Here is a 17,292-nt window from a genome sequence, read left to right on the forward strand (position 1 = left end):
ACCTCCACATAACCTACACACTTGAGGCATTTTTAGGCTTGTGCGTAAGAAGACATGCTTGAGGTTAAAGTTATTTAAGTTTGTGTTATTAGAACTAAATTCTGTCTTTTTTGCAGCCCTAAGGTACATGAAAGAGGCAGTAACTTTGAGAATATTTCATACCAACTTATAGTTTTAATGGATTCTGATTTAACTCGAATAATTAAGAATGAAAAATACTTTTTATCATTTTACATAGAATAAGACATCTGGGTTCTGTATCCACTCACTTCCACAATTAGGAAGTAACTTTTTCAGGAACTATATGGAGAGAAGAAAACACACACAGGGACTTATTATGGTGTTGTTCATAAAAGCATATGCAAATATAGTTTTATGAAAGGCTCAAAATCTTTCAGCACATCGTTTGAAGATATGGACTGGAGTAAAAATAGAATGGCCCCTCTGACAATAATTAAACTGCTGTTTTTGCACACTTTTAAAGCCAAACGGCTAAAGAGAAATTGGGTCTTGAGCACCTAAACCCAGTAACTGAGGTACTCTCGTTTAGATTTTGCCTAACAAGCACAGCTTGAGAGATGGCACGATGACACAAGTGCGTGCATCATGGAAAAAGATCTGAAATATAGGGCAACACTACCAAAATGTGCAAAGCTGTCCAAAGCTGTTTCTATAACTCTTTTGTGTGTTGGCACTGCCCCCTAGTGTCTGACAAAGACTTGTGCAGCGAAACTAAAACCAAACTCTGAAGTGAAGTGATTTTTCAGGCTTAGGAGAAATATAAGGAGTTAATGCATGACTATAGTGTTTAATTTCACTTTGCAAAAACAGGATGAAAGGAAAGTACAGTTTTTTAACATCATGATTATGGACTTGTCGCAGGAACACATTTCCATTTTTTTCACAATACATTCAACTTAATTGTTTGAGGAGATAGGCAGTACAGGACAAATGTGAAGAAACAGATGTGCTATCCTACCTCTGCGTGCCACATGTCCTAAGCTAATACCAACTAGTCTTTCTTTATTCGCTTTACAAAAAACATTATTATTATTATTTTGGAGTTTTGTCACATTAAATAATGAAAAGGTGCTTGGATTAATTTGCCAACTGTCCACATTCAGGGAAGAACATCACTGGAAGATAAAGTCAGCCTGGAGAATCATTATTATTACATTTTTCACATCAGCAGCCAATGTTTCTTATTCTTGGAAAATCACATCTACTCATTTACAATACAGCAAAATAAAAAGCTCTTTCTTTTTGCGGGACCCAAAATTATGAGTCAAAACTGAAAAAAACATTTAGAAACTAACTTTGATTCTGTGGGTCAATAAATGCAGCTTGAACTTTGGATAATTAATTTAACACTTCTCTCAAAACAGAAACAAATAAAAGAAAAATCTGAAGTATTTTAAACTATTTTAAGTGCTCACTAATACAGGCAACCTTCAAAGAAGTTTTTAGGTTTTATTGTGCAAATGAAATTCAAAGTGCAGATCCATTTTTTTAATTTAAAAAATATTTTTAAATGGGATTTGGGACTATGTCAGGCTCCTGCTGGTTATCCATGTAGTAGGGATCTCCTTGGTGGACTCTGTGATTGTGCACCCTAAGGTTTCCCCTGTGGGCAAATCTCTTTCCGCACTCTGTGCAAGCAAAGGGCCTCTTCCCCATGTGAACGTCCCGTTGGTGCGCTCTCAGGTTCCCGCTGCGGGCGAAACGTTTACCACACTGAGCACAGCCAAAAGGCCGCTCCCCTGTATGTGTGCGAGTGTGCACAGTGAGCTCAGAGGGAGTGAGGAAGCTCTTTTCACAAAACTGACAGGGATGCAGTCTGACTCCTGTGTGGCGTAAAAGGTGTCTGCGCTGGTGGGAGGGGTACGTAAAACACTTTGTGCAGTATGGGCAGGTGTAAGGTCGGCCGTTCCCTCCACTTGAAGCTGGATTGTGGCTAAGAGCGTTTGTGTGTCGTAAAGTGAGCAGCTGTGTATTAGACTGGGGTCGGAGAGGGTCTCTGTTTCCAAAATTTGTGACTCGCCGGGTGTTATTCATGGAGGCTCTCCCACCCCTCTCGTCTCTTGGTCTCCATAGTGACTCACCAGGTGGGGCTTGGGATTGATCCTGCTGGGCCCCCCTCTCTGCATTCTGGTTGGAGTTCTGGTTCTCAGGCTCCTGGTCCAGAAATGGGAAAGAGTTGTCATCATCTTCGTTACTGGTCTCATCTGAGCCAAAACCAGGCCTGAAGCAGGGCGCATCTGTGCCAGAGCTGCTGCTAGCTGCACCAGTGCAGCTGGTTCTGTCTGCCTGCAGGTTCTCCAGACTGGACATCCCACCTCGGGTGGTGTCCAACCCAGGTAACCACTCACCTGGTTGAACCAGGCTAGGGTCAGGTCTGGGGGAGCAGCGTCCACTCTGGGAGATGGAGAGAAATGGGGCAGAGGCTTGATCCTGAAGGGGTCTGTGGTCTGCACCACGACTGCTCTGATCCCAGTGAGATACTGCAAAGAAATATGGAAGAAAAAAAACCACCCACAATTTAGCTACTTTCAGCCTTCTCACTATTATTCTCGCTTTGATTACTTATTCTCATAGCTTCTCTTGTTTTAGCAATAGATTGTGACTTAGTTACATTTTGTCTTAGCTTGTGTAGCAGTCAGGGCATCAATCTGCATCTCGTCCCCAGCTGCAAGGCTTCTCTCTGGCGCTTGGGCTGTGAAAGACCCCAGGCCAGGCCGTGACCCAGCACGCTGAATTGAAAAAGTAAAATGTAGCTATAAGACTTAGAAAAGGCAGGGAAAGTTTAGCAGGTGAATGTTAAGAAGTCATAAAGACTTAATTGCTGCAGTTTAATAAAACAGGCAACTTCTGAATGACACAGAGGCAGGGGAGGGTCTGACCTCGTGCTTTACTGAAGCTCCATCCTGACCTTTGACCTCCTCCTTCAGTTTACCAAGGCTCTGGCTGACTCCTACTGGGTCAGAATGAGAAGAGACATCTTTTCCCATATTCAGTCCTGTGCGAGAGAACTGTAATTTGTAACCATCTCTGGCACTAATTCAGTAGGTAATAGGTCTACATAATGATGAACACAACAGGTTCAATGGAGCTGATAACGGGATGAGCAGGTATAGATATGATGACGATGACCTGACGATGACCAAATTGAGTTGCTCATGAACCAGCTTGAATCAGACAAAGTCAGCTGTAATACCTGATCCTGTCAGGGTCTGTTGCCTCAAGCTGCCCTCTCTGTCTCCTGAGGACATCTCTCCTTCCTCGCTCCCTCCACCCTTTGCCTTCTGCCTCCTCTCCACTTTCTCCAGCTTACACCGGAGGATGGAGAGCTCCTCGGTTTTCTGCGCCAGCTCCGCCTGCTGTTCACACAGGCTGCTCTCAAAGATCTTGGCTATCTCGCACACAGCGGCTGCCAGCAGTGAGTCCATGACGGTGGCCAGTTGAGCATGGAAAGCGCTCCTCACAGACTCCATTGTCCTTTGTTTTGTGGATGCTGTTTTAATGACAACAGCTGGTTGCCACTGCTGTTTTCTTCTGTGGTTTGCCTCCAGAGGGAGTAGACGGACGACGTGGCTACCGCTATACACTCCTCTGCCGTGGCATCTATGAACTGCCATGAGATGCTGCCATACTAAACAGCCAATTTACAGCATTACGCCATCAGACATTTATAACAGCAGCTAGCATTTATAACTCGATATCTACAATGTGTGCTGCTTTATAGTAATGTTATAATAATCACAAAAACTCCTATATGGTTTATCACTTAAGCTACTGCTAGTGTTAGTGTTACACACGATGATGGCAAGCAATATGCTGTAATGCAAAAAGCCAGTTTGTATGGAAGACGAGTATAAACATAGTTAACTTCAGTCTAGCGTTGAGAAACTGGCTGTGACCAGGTAAGGCGTTCAGCGCCGTTACACCGAGCTAGCTAACGTTACCTCCGGTTAACGTGTAAACACGGGAGCCAACCAAGCGTAGCCTTTACTATTCAGCGCTGAAGCTCACAGCACAACTGAAGAAGAAACGACCAAAAGCACAGGACCGTAATGGCCGACAGTAGTCGGTGGGAAAATATCTTCACTGAGCATTAAAACAACACTCAATGTAGTTTTTCTTGAGCTAGCAGGTTGGTACCTGCGACGTGATCACCGCCGCAAGTCTCGCGATAAGAAGGCTAAATGGTTCAGAGCACATTCATTTGTATTCATTGAAAATCTGCTGCAATTTGAATGTTCTCTAAATTCATATTAAATACATAAATGACAAAAGGTATAAAATAGGGGTTTTATTTAAAAGTGACAACGATTCAATCTAGCAATTACAGTCCGGTTACAAAGAAAAAGTATAACAGGCTTGTAAGATCACCTATTACATATAGGTTAAAAAGAAAAACCCACACGACAAAAATAAAAACACATATTTGGTTTGGAGCAGATAAAAAAGTAAAACACATTCATATTGTTCTGACTGTTTCAGAAATCAATATTTAATGCACACATAAACACATTTTGAAATTTGTAAACTTGGACAAAAAAAACCCAAAACACTGAACAAACGTACAAAATATATTTAAAACTGTATAAAAAAAATTGCAAAGGTATCAAAACCACAGAACAATGAAATGTTTTCAGATATAAAACAAGTTGAACCTTTAGAATAACTGATTTTTTCCAGTAAATACAGTCAATATGAAAAGCTCAAGCACATCAGGCAATTTGGGATGATGTGAAAGGTCAAGTCATGCGATTTCTCAAATTCCTGTTGACAACGACAGGACAAGCTAAACACAAAACAGAGAGACAGCAAGAATGGCATTTAGCTCAAGTTATAAACAAGAACAAGAGGGTAAGCCTTTAAAACAGAGTTTAGCAAGCAGGGATCTATGCATCTTTCAGTATCCATTGCCACAACCACTGCAGTCACTATTATGGTCAAAGTGCAGGTCTGCTTTAAGGCAATGTTGGTTTTACAGAACTTTTGAAGTTCAGAACTATCCCAATTTATGAGGTATTTAATATATTTAAAACAAACCCAAACAAAACCAAAAACATCTTTAGAAGTATTTAGACTGAAATTCCTGAGGGTTAGTATACATCTGCACTAGCTTGAACCACCGCTTAAACCCCAAAATGTATTTTCAGGATATTAGTGAAAAAAAGTGGATTAAAAAACTGTAACTCTTAGTTTAGTGACATTTCTTCTTACCAATTTGTCGATAGCAGACGTCACCTGATTGTGGATTATTATGTTTTATGTATTGTTTTAAAAATACGCCAGAGATGAAAGACAATCATGTAATTGTATTAAACAAAAACAAACAAACAGTACAGTTTAACTTAAAGCCACCAGAGACAAAATCCAGTGTTTCAATGTCCACAGTCAGGTAATGACACCTTTACTCAAAGTAATACTGATGTTAGCGCGCGATATGGTACTAGAGGAGTCCTTTGGTTTAGTCCTTTAGACTAGCTCTAATTTTTACATTTAGACACATGCTTGTCATAAATTTCTTGTGAGGGTAATTGTTTCCCACACTTCTTGCACTGGATAGCTGCCGGTGGAGAGCGGCACTTCTTTTTGTGCACGTACAGCTGCGCATTAGTACGAAACATCGCAGGACACCTGTTGCATTTTAGGGGTTTCTCTCCTGTGTGGATGCGATAGTGTTCAATCAAGATTATTTTGCTCCTCAACACCTTGTGACAGGATAAGCACATGAAGCCACGATTGTGCCACACGCCCATTGTTTGTCATCTGGAGCTTTTGTTTGACTGACGCCTTTCTTTGTTTTGCACGATTTCCTCACTCGTGTGTTTGCGGGGAGAAACTGAACCCCCTGTGTTCTCTTCAATCTCTTCTAAAGGTTTGGTCCAATATAGGTCTCCATTTATTTCAGTGTTTTGGTCGTTGTGTCTTTTCACCATGTGCAATCTGAGTGACTGAGCAATGCGGAACGTCTTTTGACAAATGCTGCATGAATACGGCTTTTCACCGGTATGAATCCGTATGTGCTCTATTAACTTGAACCGAAAATCAAATGACTTGCTGCAGTGCGTACAGGGGTACCTTCCCGCGTTTTTATTTCCCTCCTTATTGTTGTTGCTGCTTGAGGAATGTGTGCTCTCTTCACTGGCGGCCTGTTTTTTGCTTGCCGTACGGTTTTCTCTTTTATCAGCTGGTTTGCCTTCAGAGCTGGCTGCCAACAATTTCTTGAGTTTTGCACAATTACGTTTATGATGTCTCAGTGTGCTCGGAAATGGGAAGATTTTCTTGCAGCCTCGACACGTCTTGTGTGATCGTACGTGCACATCTCGGCCAAATTCTGTATCGAAAACCTTTTTGCAAATCTTGCAGGAGTAAGCATTTTTGCTGCCACTTTCCATTGTTTCATGTTCTTTGGACGTGGACTCAGTTGATGCAGTTTTTCTTTTCTTTCTTCTGCTCTTCACTCCATTTTCTTGCTTTTGTCCTGTTAATTTTCTCCTCCTTCGTCTATGATGTTCCAAAGCAATTAGGTCCGGATATTCCTCTTTGATGTCATGGAGTAACAGTTTCACATTATTTTTAATGTTCTGAAACCGATGATCATGTGCTGGAAATCTTTTGTTCTTACCTGTTTTTTTGCTCTCTTTTAAATTTGAAACTGTGAAGAAAAACATGGAAAAAATATTTAACATAACATGAATGTTATATGCCAAACTGTGCATTTGAATTTTGAAATAAACTAATGCAAACATTTAACTGATATCACAAAGCTGAGCACTGAACAAGCAAGTATGAAGGGGAAAATGGTGATATTTCTTACACTTTCTTATTTCTAGATCAGCCAGATTGCAGACTGGTAATACATATCCACATGAAGAGCTGCAGCTTAAATTTTATAAGCTATACTTAATAGGATACACAGAAACTTTACTTGGGAAGGCTTTGTGATTTATTAGTACACACTCAAGTATATTTGGAGACTTATTTTAGCATTTTTTTAAGAAAGCAGCTTAAAGTATCTTTTATTTTAGCATACAATTGGTTCTATTTAGTGTAAACAACAATCCCATTGTTTTACAAGCATTAATACAGGATCCTAAAACATGGAACCTTCTTGTACTTTTTGATCTTAAATCAAAAGCACATGCAAGTAAACCTAAATTTGAATTCTGTTTTTATATACATTCAACCCCACAGGGCTGCATCTGAGACAGTAAAATCTAAAACTCTCTTATGCACATCTACATATCAAATTAATGAATAACAATTTGAATCCATCAGATTATAATCAGTCTTAATGACAGAGCTGTGATACCCAACTAACTTACAGACAACATTTTTGCCTATTTTCCATCCTTACTTCAAATAGGTTGAACTTTATAACAACACAGCAGCTCTTTTTAAGTCTTAATGACCAAACATCTTTAAGCCCACGCAAACTCAAATTGCTGCTTTGTCTTTAGGAGATGTGTTACTTTCAGCTTGTATTATGTACTTAACATCTTCACCTTTTCTCTGTAAAATCAGTTGCCCTGATGTCAGTAGACTGGTTCGCATTTCTTACTGGTCACATGCTGTCAACACCCACCCTTTCACGTGAACACGCTGATAGCTAGATTGTGCCAACTTGTTTAGTTGATGAGCACCTTCATGTGACTGCTTAGCTTGATTGCCCAGGTTGGGCACATTGGATTGTCTTTGTATTGCAGACCCCAGTTCACTGTTGTGACACGTCTCTATATAATCTCTGCTCTGGAGAGTTGCACCAAGTTGTAGGGCCACTCCAACCAGATCCAACAATAGATGGGGAACCGGTTCACATGCTGCTACACTGAGCTCAGTGAGGGTGCAGATCAGAAAAATAGTATTTCAAGCATGGGGGAGTTCCAGTTCAACCTCAGGATGACAGATTCACTGAAGAGACAGCTAATCATACTGCTCCATTAATTGGCACAAGTAATTAGGCAAAATTAAATATCTGCTGAGTAGAAAACTATAAACAGATCTGATGATTCACTGAAACTTTTGCTCACAACACCCACCAACAATATTATCACATGGAAAACAGAGGCGTGCTGTCACTTCTGGCATGAAATAGTAAATGAAAGAATTAAGACTCACTTCTACTGGATCTCCTGGCACTCTTTCTTCTCTGGTTCAAGTCAATGTCACAGCGAACTGCCTAAAATATAGATATACATATAGATGATAATCTCCAAAGACTAACAGGGCAATTTACAAGTAAACGAAATGCTCATAGAGCTGTGTTTGCATAAAGAGACAAACATCATATGAAGAATTTGTTTCTTTTAGTTTTCAGCTAAAGTAAATAAGTAAAGTAAATAGATGTAACAGAACAGAAGAGTGCAGTTAACATTTTAATTTTTTATTAAGTCATTAGGAGCCACAACATCTTAGGTGAACTTGCACAATTTCAGCATGCATTTGTAAATTTCGGTTTGATTTAAAGGTTTAGCTATTGTTTATATTAGTTTCATTTTTAAAAATGTGTTTTCACCACTTAGTGAAAGTAATAATAATGCACCAGTGTGCATTGCATGCCACCTCATATGATTATTAAATACAATTAGTCAATCAATAACATTTGATAACCCAACAAATTTGTAAATTCTCATCTTACAAACTATGTAGCTGTATACACATCATTGCACTCCTAAATTTCAGTTTTCTGTGAAACGTTGTAAGCGAGCCTCAAGTCGTCACAAAAGATGTTTTTTTCCCTCTTCTGAAAACATAAAAGTCAAGTTGCAGATTTCTCTGGTGGTTAAGGATCCACAGTTCTACCTTCAACTACATACCTCATCCTTGGGGATTGTAATATGACACAGAGGTATGGACAACGGCCGTAGTCGTACACTGGGACACACAACTTCATCTGGTTTGGTCACAGTCTCGTAGCCCAGAGGAGAACACCAGTCATCGGGTACTGCACAAACCAATGCACGAAAATTGCAAACATGCTTAAAGCTAAGCCAGGCAACTGTTTTACTGAGTAACAATAATCTTGCGACAGTCTACCAAGATTAAATCAAATAATCAATTATGATCAACTCTGCCCTGGAGGTTATAAACAGTAACACCTATTTGTTCATAAATGTCATTTAGTCATAATGTAGTCAAAGAAGTAACATTTAAAATTATACCTTCAAAATCAATCTCAGGGACCTCAGAAGACTGTCCTGGAGTTTCTGTGACAACTTCAACCTCTGTTTGCGACGGATTCGTCTGGACTTTATTCGTCTTTACCTGTCTTCCTCTTGCATCCTCAAGTTCTTTCAGCTTTAGCTCTGCTGTCTGTAACTTTATTTTAAGTTGGGCGACCTCTTGTCCTTTCTGTGCCAGCTCCATTTGATTGTCATACAATGTGTTTTCAAAAATCTTCATTATCTCAAACACGGCTCTCCTCGAAATAGATTCCATAGCTGTGGTCAGCTGGGCCTTGAACCCTCTTGTTAGAATGTCAGACATCTTTGAAAGCGACTTGCAGATATCCTAGTATCATAAATTTGTGTGTGGTGGTGGCTTCACTCCTAAACACAGGGATTAGAGATGAAGTTAGGTATTCTTACAAGCTTTACATTAATTATGACAGCAATTTGAAGTGTATATTTGCTGATAAAGTCTCCTCTCTGCCCCATAACTTTCAACCTAATGTTATGGCGCTAAATACATAAAAGAGTATTTAGGTGGAAATGATAAGTAGTTCTGGAATTAGAACAGGACTTACAAACAGCAAATATACACGTTTTATTCCCTTATTCCCATCTGGTAGAACAACTGTCATTCATAACCTGATTTAGTTAAAAAAATACTTTTTTTTTAATATCACTGGTGGATGCATTTTTAGGTTGTTTATTTTATTCATGTTTACATTTATTCCATCAATCTGTATGGAAACCGTCACATGTTGCAACAGAAAGGTTTAAACTGCATTTTTTTAGCATGCAAGTTTAGTTACCTGGTAAGACAAAAGTAGTTCACTCTCCCGTATTTCCTTAAGGAAAGAAAACTGAACAAAAACAGCAGTAACAACCTAACCCAGACGGTTAACTACATTTGATCACCATTCATAAACAGCTATTCGTAAACCACTTCATTTTTACTATAAGCCATGATGATAGATTAAAACACCGGTTCAAAATTAACGTCGAACAGACGAATAATCACTATTATAACGTGCATGCGTCATTTTATCTTAAATATAACCACTTCAGAGAGGTTTACTGTTAACACATGGCGGGTTATTTCCTTATCTATCCAAATACCTACCGTGCGGCACAGGGAAACTCCTTCGAGGCTTGACTTTCCGAACTTCGCCTTCAACCCAGAAATTTGCTAGACAAGAACTAAAGAAGGAACCCGATTATGACGCCTAGATACCAAAATTGCGTCTTAAATTGGTTTTGCGTTAGCTAATGTACAAAAACCTAACATATTCAGCCGCCATTTCGCTCAAGAGAAGAAGAAGGAAACGGGTACGTCACTGCTACGTCGGTTTATAGTAGAAAAAAAACAAAGTAATCATGGATTTATTAAAAGGCTCAATATTTTTGAAGCAAGTGAAAATTAAATACATAAACATACAGCTAATAATAGATAGATTTTCCGTTTGCAATATTTATATTTGCTCGCCATCTTTGGTATCAAACGTAGCGGCTACCATGGCAACCATCTAATACAGCACGAGCCGGTCTATTCGTTTGCTACATACAACACTAACCTGCTTCTTTTTTTACCTGCATGCGAGAGAAGCTGTTTTTCTGTATCTGAACTGAATTGAACCAATTAGGAACAGCAAAGACACTGATAAACACAAGGCCACAGCTTAACCTGAAATTTCCTGACTGAACTTTTCCCGCCGCGCAGTGATATGACGTTTCCTCCAGTAACGAATTTCCGGTAGGTGTTCGTGACATTTATTATTCGTACATTTATTTATTTTTAATAGTTTTGTGTTTCGTATCTATTTCAAAAAGTGTTTTGTTTGACTAATATTTGGCTTTTAATTTTAACCTAGCATTCCGCGCTTTTGACAGTTTTTAAGAGGCGATATATAAACTGAATTATTATTATTAATATTATTATTATTATGAGAATGCAAGGCATCAAGCTGTGTGGAGATATTTTAACCATGCTTGAAGAATTCACAGATAAGCCCCAAAATAACCGCTAGACAAAGTTAAATACAATCCAAAACCTGGGAAAATTAAACCCTTTCATGAATGCCTGATCCCCAAATTAATGATTTATTTTCTCTTTCTGCAATATTCAGTTTGAAATACAGAAAAGGAAGCAGACTGTGCAGGTTTACAGTGTCATCACTGACGAAATATTTACTTCACAAACTTTGGGCCTCTTTGTACAACTGAGTATTGTTGATGACAAAGTCTATCCATTTATGACCACAGTATACCCATCTTCTGATGTCTGCTTCCAGCAGGATTATGTGCCATGTCACAATCATCTCAAACTAGTTTCTTGATTGTGACAGTTAGTTCACTAACAGTGACAGTTAGAGATTCTCGTCATGAATGCAAATCTCACAAATATGCACCGTGTGATGATACGTCAACATGGGCTAAAATCTCTGATGTTTCCGGCACAGTGTTGAATCTATGCTACGGAAAATTAAAGCAAATCTTGCCCAGCCAAAAGGTTGCATAGATTTTTGTAGAGCTACAGCAGACTGAACAATCTACACTTGTATGCACAGCCTGAAAACAGCTTAATTGTCATGCTTGGGTACATGGATATATATAGTTAATGGCTTAGCTCCTATGGCCTGATGATGAACACTTCAAAGTGAGTTTTGTATGAATCCGTGTATTTCAATAATACTTAATATGTATCCTGACAATATACCTGATACTTGACCAGGCACAATGACAAGGACAACTTGCTTAGCTCATTAATGGACAACATTTTCAGAGCATTAACACTCAGTAGCACTTAGTTTACAGTGATAGTTTCAAATGGGATAAACAACAATTAACAGATGGCTTGTCTTTCACTATCATGCAATTGTAATATTTCCCCTGTGCCGTCCACATAGTGTTCCAGTCAAAGTAAGATTCCATCACAGCTCCCTGACTGCTCTAACACATATCTGTCAGGATCCTTTTTCATTGAAAACAAATGAAAACAGAAAATCATTTATGGTTTATAGGATTTGCTTTATTGCATTTAAATGGGAAATGAATAGTGCAATGCTAAAGAGTCTGGATAAGTGCTTTTAAGGTAGTCAGTATTTCTACAAGTGGATCACCAATTGTCTTCAACTCATCATTTAGTCAGTTGTAAGTTCCTACATGTAGGAAAATTCTGGAATGATCTTTTTTTTGACCTCCATTTCAGCCAAAGGTTGTGCTGTTCCAGGCCACATTGGCTGCTTCCATGTCCATAAAGTTAATATACATCCTGAAATACACAAGAGAGAAGGAAAAATAGGTCAATGAGAGTAGACACTGACAGCCAGAAGGGGGTGGGGATTGCTTCTGTAACCATGTTACTTTCACTCATCAAATTATTAAAAATGTACTGGTTAAAGTGTGTCTTTGGTACCTTTCAGGAGAGATGCCCAGGTGTTTGTTGAGCAGTCCACACAGCAGTTTAGAGTATTGCCTGTTGGCAGCACCACTGATCTTGCCAATGCTGTAGAGGAAGCAGAGTGCGCAGGGGTCTCCCTTCCCTCCAAACATCATCATTTGGTCAGGGTTGATGTGCACAGATACGTACTGGTGTGTACAGGACAGAAGCACAAAACGGTGCAAACAAATTTTAAAACAATTAACCAGTGAAGGTTGTGGATTTTTGAAAAGTTACCAATATCTTCATTTATTTTCCGTTTCTGTACACAAGTAGAGAATCTCTATAATATATTTTAACATTGTAGTCTATGTAGCACTTAATTAATTACAGTCTAATAAAGAAACCATAGAATCGTCTGATTATAATTCAATAACATGATGACTCATCATGTTATTGAATTATATTTATTATATATATATATATATATATATATATATATATATTTATTTATTTATTATATTTTATTTTATTCTCATCATTGATGAGAATAAAATGTCTGTCTCCTTTAATGTTGACTATTTATGAGTAGGTTACTTAATTATAGGAGTATTAATGTGACGTAATGAAGCGCCATCCAGATATTCTTATGGCCAGGCTTGCATTCGAAGCGGGTGAGTGATCCAACTCCACCGATCAATGATCTCCCAGCGCTGGCAGTCTACACACTGTCTACATAATTACACACGACAGAGCCAGCCTAGTTTTACGAGTGGAGCTCTATATAATATGCTTTCAGCAGAGAAGTTAAATCTAAACATGCGGAATTAAAGGGGACAGCCATTGATTGATAGTTATGACGTACAATCGCGTGAGGGTAGGTGGAAGAATGAGCGCGTGCCGGCCTACCTGTGCAGGTTTTCCCATAGCTTTGGCCAGCTCCTCTGTAGCCTCGGACAGGAGAGCTGCCGGTACATCACCTCTGGCAACATTGGTGTTCACTACAAACATCGGCATTATTGCAACGCTTCTCTCCCTCAAGGTACAGCCACTGGTATTCTTCGCCTTCCTGCTTCTTCTTCTTCTTCTTCTTCTAGTTGTAGGGTTGGCAACTAGCTTGTAGACGCATTACCGCCACCTACCAGACTTAAGTTTTCACAATTACAAAAGTCGCTAATGGCCCTGCATTAATAGCAACACATATTTAAACAGCTTCGGCCGCTTACAACTCACTATGGGCCTTTTCCTTTGCCACCTCTCTCTTTGAGATTTAATTCAATTTTATTTACATAGCCCCATATTATAACAGTTGCCTTAAGGCACTTTATATTGTAAGGCAGCGGTCCCCAACCCCCGGGCCACGGACCGGTACCGGTCCGTGAGTCGTTTGGTACCGGGCCGCGAGAGTTGAGGCTCGGGTGTGAAATGTATGGTTTTCAGGGTTTTTATCGGTTTTTAGCGTTATTTTGTTATCGTTTTTTATCGTTAACTCTGTTTTCCTGGGTCTTTTCACGTGTGTTATGAATAAATCTTCTTTTTTTCGGTACCGGTACTAGTTTTATTTTGTTGTATTTATCCGCGACACTTTAAAGGCCGGTCCGTGAAAATATTGTCGGGCATAAACCGGTCCGTGGCGCAAAAAAGGTTGGGGACCGCTGTTGTAAGGTATAGAGAAAACAGAGACAACCCCAACAATCATATGAACCGCTTTGAGCAAATACTTTGGAGACAGTGGGAAGGAAAATCTCCCTTTTAACAGGAAGAATTCTCTGACAAAACCCGGCTCAGGAAAGGGGAAGGAGGAATGGGGTGGGAGGAGGAAGACAAGACGAAGACACAATGTGGAAGAGAGCCAGAAAAACTAGTTCATGCATTTATTATTTCTCGACTGGACTACTGTAATACGTTATTATCAGGATGTCCTTAAAAGAAAAAGGTGAAAATCTATGCTATGCCTTCTAATGATATTGCCCAAGGGTAGAGTTGGATGTTCAGAGGACTGGAGGAGCCAGGGATCGAACCACCAACCTTCCAATCAGTAGGTAACCTGCTCTACCTCCTGAGTTACAGCCGTCTGGCTGCAGTTTAAAGTCTTTTTTTGTCTCGGTCTTGGTCTCCTCCCAACTTTGTCTTGGTCTTGACTCGGTCTTGGTCTTGTCTTGGTCTTGTCTTGGTCTCGATACCCTCTGGTCTTGGTATTGTCTTGGTCTTGGTTTAGGTGGTCTTGACTACAAGTCTACCTAAGGGAAGCATGTGTGATGCAATTGGAATTGGTCCTAGCACCCTAGAACCCTGTGGAACTCCATAATTAAACTTACTGTGTGAAGAGGATTCCCCATTTACATGAACAAACTGGAGTCTATTAGATATATATGATTGAAATAACTGCCGCGCAGTACCTATAATACCTACAGCAAGCTCTAATCGCTATAATAAAATATATGATCACTGCTGCACTGAGGTCTAGTAGGACAAGCACAGATTTGTCCACTGTCAGAGGCCATAAGCAGATCATTTGTAACCTTCATTAAAACTGTTCCTGTACTGTGATGAACTCTGAAACCTGACTGAAACTCTTCAAATGAACCAAATAGGCTATATGCCTTGTCTCCCAGTTCTTCTAAATCTTTGTGACTATCCCACTTTTTCCTTGCTAACCTTTTCCTTTGAATACTTTCCTGTATTTCCTCATTCCACCACCAAGCCTTTTTATCCTCTTTTCTCTGTCCAGAGGATAGATCAAACGCCTTCCTTGACGTTTCCCTCAGCACTATAGCTGTAGTTTCACAGTCATCTTAAGTGTCTTAACGCTTCCTTAATACTCAGAGCCTGGCTCAACTTTTTCCTGAACTCTGTGCAACAGTCTTCCTTCTTCCGCTCCCACCAGTTAATCCATGGCTCTGCCTTCACTCGCATCCAAAGCCATTTTACAGACTACTATTGAATGGTGTCTAGCTACATTCTCCCCTGCCACCACCTTACAGTCTCCTGATTAAATTGAGATTGCACCTTTTGGATGTGCTTAGCTTCCTCCAATCTTATACATCAGCTAATGTTCCTTGCTCTCCTTAAAGGAAGTATTCACCACAGGCATTTCCATCCTTTTCAGAAAAAACCCCACTAGCATCTGTCCTTTTGCATTTCTCTTCTTATCACCATACCTACCCCAACCCTCCTCATCACCTCTGCTTCCGCTGAAGTCTGCTCTCTCCATCCTGTGGAACACTTTCTAATGCTTCATCAAACTTACTCCTTCTCCTCTGAAATTTTGCACCATCTTTCCAGCAGGGGGGAATCGTAGTTATTTTAAGGGTTCTTTCCTGCAGTTTCAGGCTCGTAGGCAGCTTAAGAAATCTTATGTCTATATCTCAGGTTTTCATGAAGAAATAATCTAATCAAACTGACCTCCTTAAGTATTTACTTTCAAGGATATTGCTCCATGAAATCTAGAAGAACGTATCACTTGCATGTCTACAAACACACAATTCCACTTATTTGCTCCATGCTAAAATTTGTCTATGGGTTTTCTTCTGTATGTGTCTTAGATTCGGTCCTTCTGTGTGGCACTTCATTACTGTCATGTTCTGATTTTAGTCACATCAGACACCAGTGAAATTCTCAAAAAAATGGGCACCCTTATCCTTCTCCACAGATCTGTCAGTATCGATTTAAAAATATCTTGCATGTCTCCTCTTTCCACATCAATAAAACTCAAGTACTAAATGAACGCTTTATTATTTCTTTACCTGAGGTGCAGTCAGTCAATTTCTATTTTCATGTCTTAAGTGTCTAAAGTGTCCACATTGTGACTGAAGGTCATAACAAAGCTGTATGAAAATAGCCAGTTGTCACACGTTCCCATGCTTCTTGCCACTCGATCCCCTCCTAACACTTGACTTCTTTCTTCCTTCTCATTTCCAGGGTATCTTTAAGGTTGGTTTTGATGAGTCTTTGTCTCCATGACCTCTGAACTTCAACAAGTAATGTTCTAACAGCTGTTTCCTCCACACAGTGGCATCTCTCCTGTTTCAGCTTGAAGCACACACAAACACACACACACACACACACACACTACTAATGATCTTACAGCCCTGAGAGATATGAGATCCCAAGCCTGGACAATATCCAATCCTGCAAGAAGTGCTTTTGATGCAGATCCATAAACCACACTCTCATACTCAAGATCTAGCTAGGGCAGCAATATCTGCACTCCAAAAATACATAATGTTTATAACTTTTTTACATTTATCTGCATCACTCTGTATGTATATAGCAACTTTCCATGTCACAATGCACTCCAGGTGAGCATCAAATCGATGTGCTTTCTTTCTTGTTAAGAACATTATCTGTGTTTGTTTCCACAAAAATTTGATCCCCAATTTCAGTGCTGCTAAGTGATGACAGACTCTTATCCCTCTGTCAAAGGATATGATTTAAGATTCATTTCCAAAAATCCTTATTTCTGCATTATTATTATTATTATTATTATTATTATTATTATTATTATTATTATTATTATTGTTATTATTATGTTTGTCTTATTTTTAAATTTAGGCAAACGGATTTGCAAATGTATTTTCAAACAATGAAACAATTAAAACCCTTTAAAGTAAAAGAACATGAAAAACTTTAGTATTCTACTATGCTAACTTTGTCGTTTCTTTCTGCAACTGGTAATGCAATTGTATACGCACTTCTGTCTTAAAACTACTCAACTATGAACAGAGGTGGGAAGTA

General features: G+C 39.4%; 2 protein-coding genes across 5 annotated transcripts; both read right to left on the minus strand.

Moving 5' to 3' along the window:
• Positions 1 to 788: 788 nt before the first annotated feature.
• LOC146392425 (uncharacterized) lies at positions 789 to 10,909 on the minus strand. 4 transcript variants are annotated; one of them, XM_084947582.1, is made up of 7 exons: positions 9,174 to 10,909; positions 8,829 to 8,956; positions 8,131 to 8,191; positions 6,638 to 6,667; positions 2,901 to 3,016; positions 2,633 to 2,750; positions 789 to 2,501 (listed from the first exon to the last, which is right to left on the minus strand). In XM_084947582.1, exons 1-7 carry the CDS (start codon positions 9,496 to 9,498, stop codon positions 1,528 to 1,530), a joined length of 1,752 nt encoding a protein of 583 aa, XP_084803708.1. In that variant the 5' UTR covers positions 9,499 to 10,909; the 3' UTR covers positions 789 to 1,527. The 4 variants fall into 4 exon arrangements, with proteins under 4 accessions (XP_084803708.1, XP_084803699.1, XP_084803694.1 ...); XM_084947573.1 differs by lacking the exons at positions 6,638 to 6,667; positions 8,131 to 8,191; positions 8,829 to 8,956; positions 9,174 to 10,909 and adding an exon at positions 3,215 to 5,778 and having other exon boundaries at positions 2,901 to 2,971; XM_084947568.1 differs by lacking the exons at positions 6,638 to 6,667; positions 8,131 to 8,191; positions 8,829 to 8,956; positions 9,174 to 10,909 and adding an exon at positions 3,215 to 5,778 and having other exon boundaries at positions 2,901 to 2,974.
• Positions 10,910 to 12,182: 1,273 nt separating this feature from the next.
• Positions 12,183 to 13,658, minus strand: mif (macrophage migration inhibitory factor). The gene is made up of 3 exons (XM_084947593.1): positions 13,465 to 13,658; positions 12,592 to 12,764; positions 12,183 to 12,447 (listed from the first exon to the last, which is right to left on the minus strand). The coding sequence occupies exons 1-3, from the start codon at positions 13,570 to 13,572 to the stop codon at positions 12,381 to 12,383; spliced, it is 348 nt and encodes a 115-aa protein (XP_084803719.1). The 5' UTR covers positions 13,573 to 13,658; the 3' UTR covers positions 12,183 to 12,380.
• Between the last annotated feature and the right edge of the window lie 3,634 nt (positions 13,659 to 17,292).

The sequence above is a fragment of the Perissodus microlepis genome, chromosome 2 (genome assembly GCF_051167445.1).
Source record: "Perissodus microlepis isolate ML-2025 ecotype Zambia chromosome 2, ASM5116744v1, whole genome shotgun sequence".
NCBI lineage: Eukaryota > Metazoa > Chordata > Actinopteri > Cichliformes > Cichlidae > Perissodus > Perissodus microlepis.

Excerpts from the sequence above, each read along its gene's own strand:
- LOC146392425 (XM_084947582.1), bottom strand. The coding sequence starts at position 9,498 with ATGTCTGACATTCTAACAAGAGGGTTCAAGGCCCAGCTGACCACAGCT. Across the intron at positions 3,017-6,637 it reads AAAAGAGAGCAAAAAAACAG|GACTGAATATGGGAAAAGAT; the intron begins GTAAGAACAAAA and ends TCTCTCGCACAG. Across the intron at positions 2,751-2,900 it reads GAGCTTCAGTAAAGCACGAG|CGTGCTGGGTCACGGCCTGG; the intron begins GTCAGACCCTCC and ends TTTTCAATTCAG.
- mif (XM_084947593.1), bottom strand. The coding sequence starts at position 13,572 with ATGCCGATGTTTGTAGTGAACACCAATGTTGCCAGAGGTGATGTACCG. Across the intron at positions 12,765-13,464 it reads CTATGGGAAAACCTGCACAG|TACGTATCTGTGCACATCAA; the intron begins GTAGGCCGGCAC and ends TGTACACACCAG. Across the intron at positions 12,448-12,591 it reads CTGGGCATCTCTCCTGAAAG|GATGTATATTAACTTTATGG; the intron begins GTACCAAAGACA and ends TGTGTATTTCAG.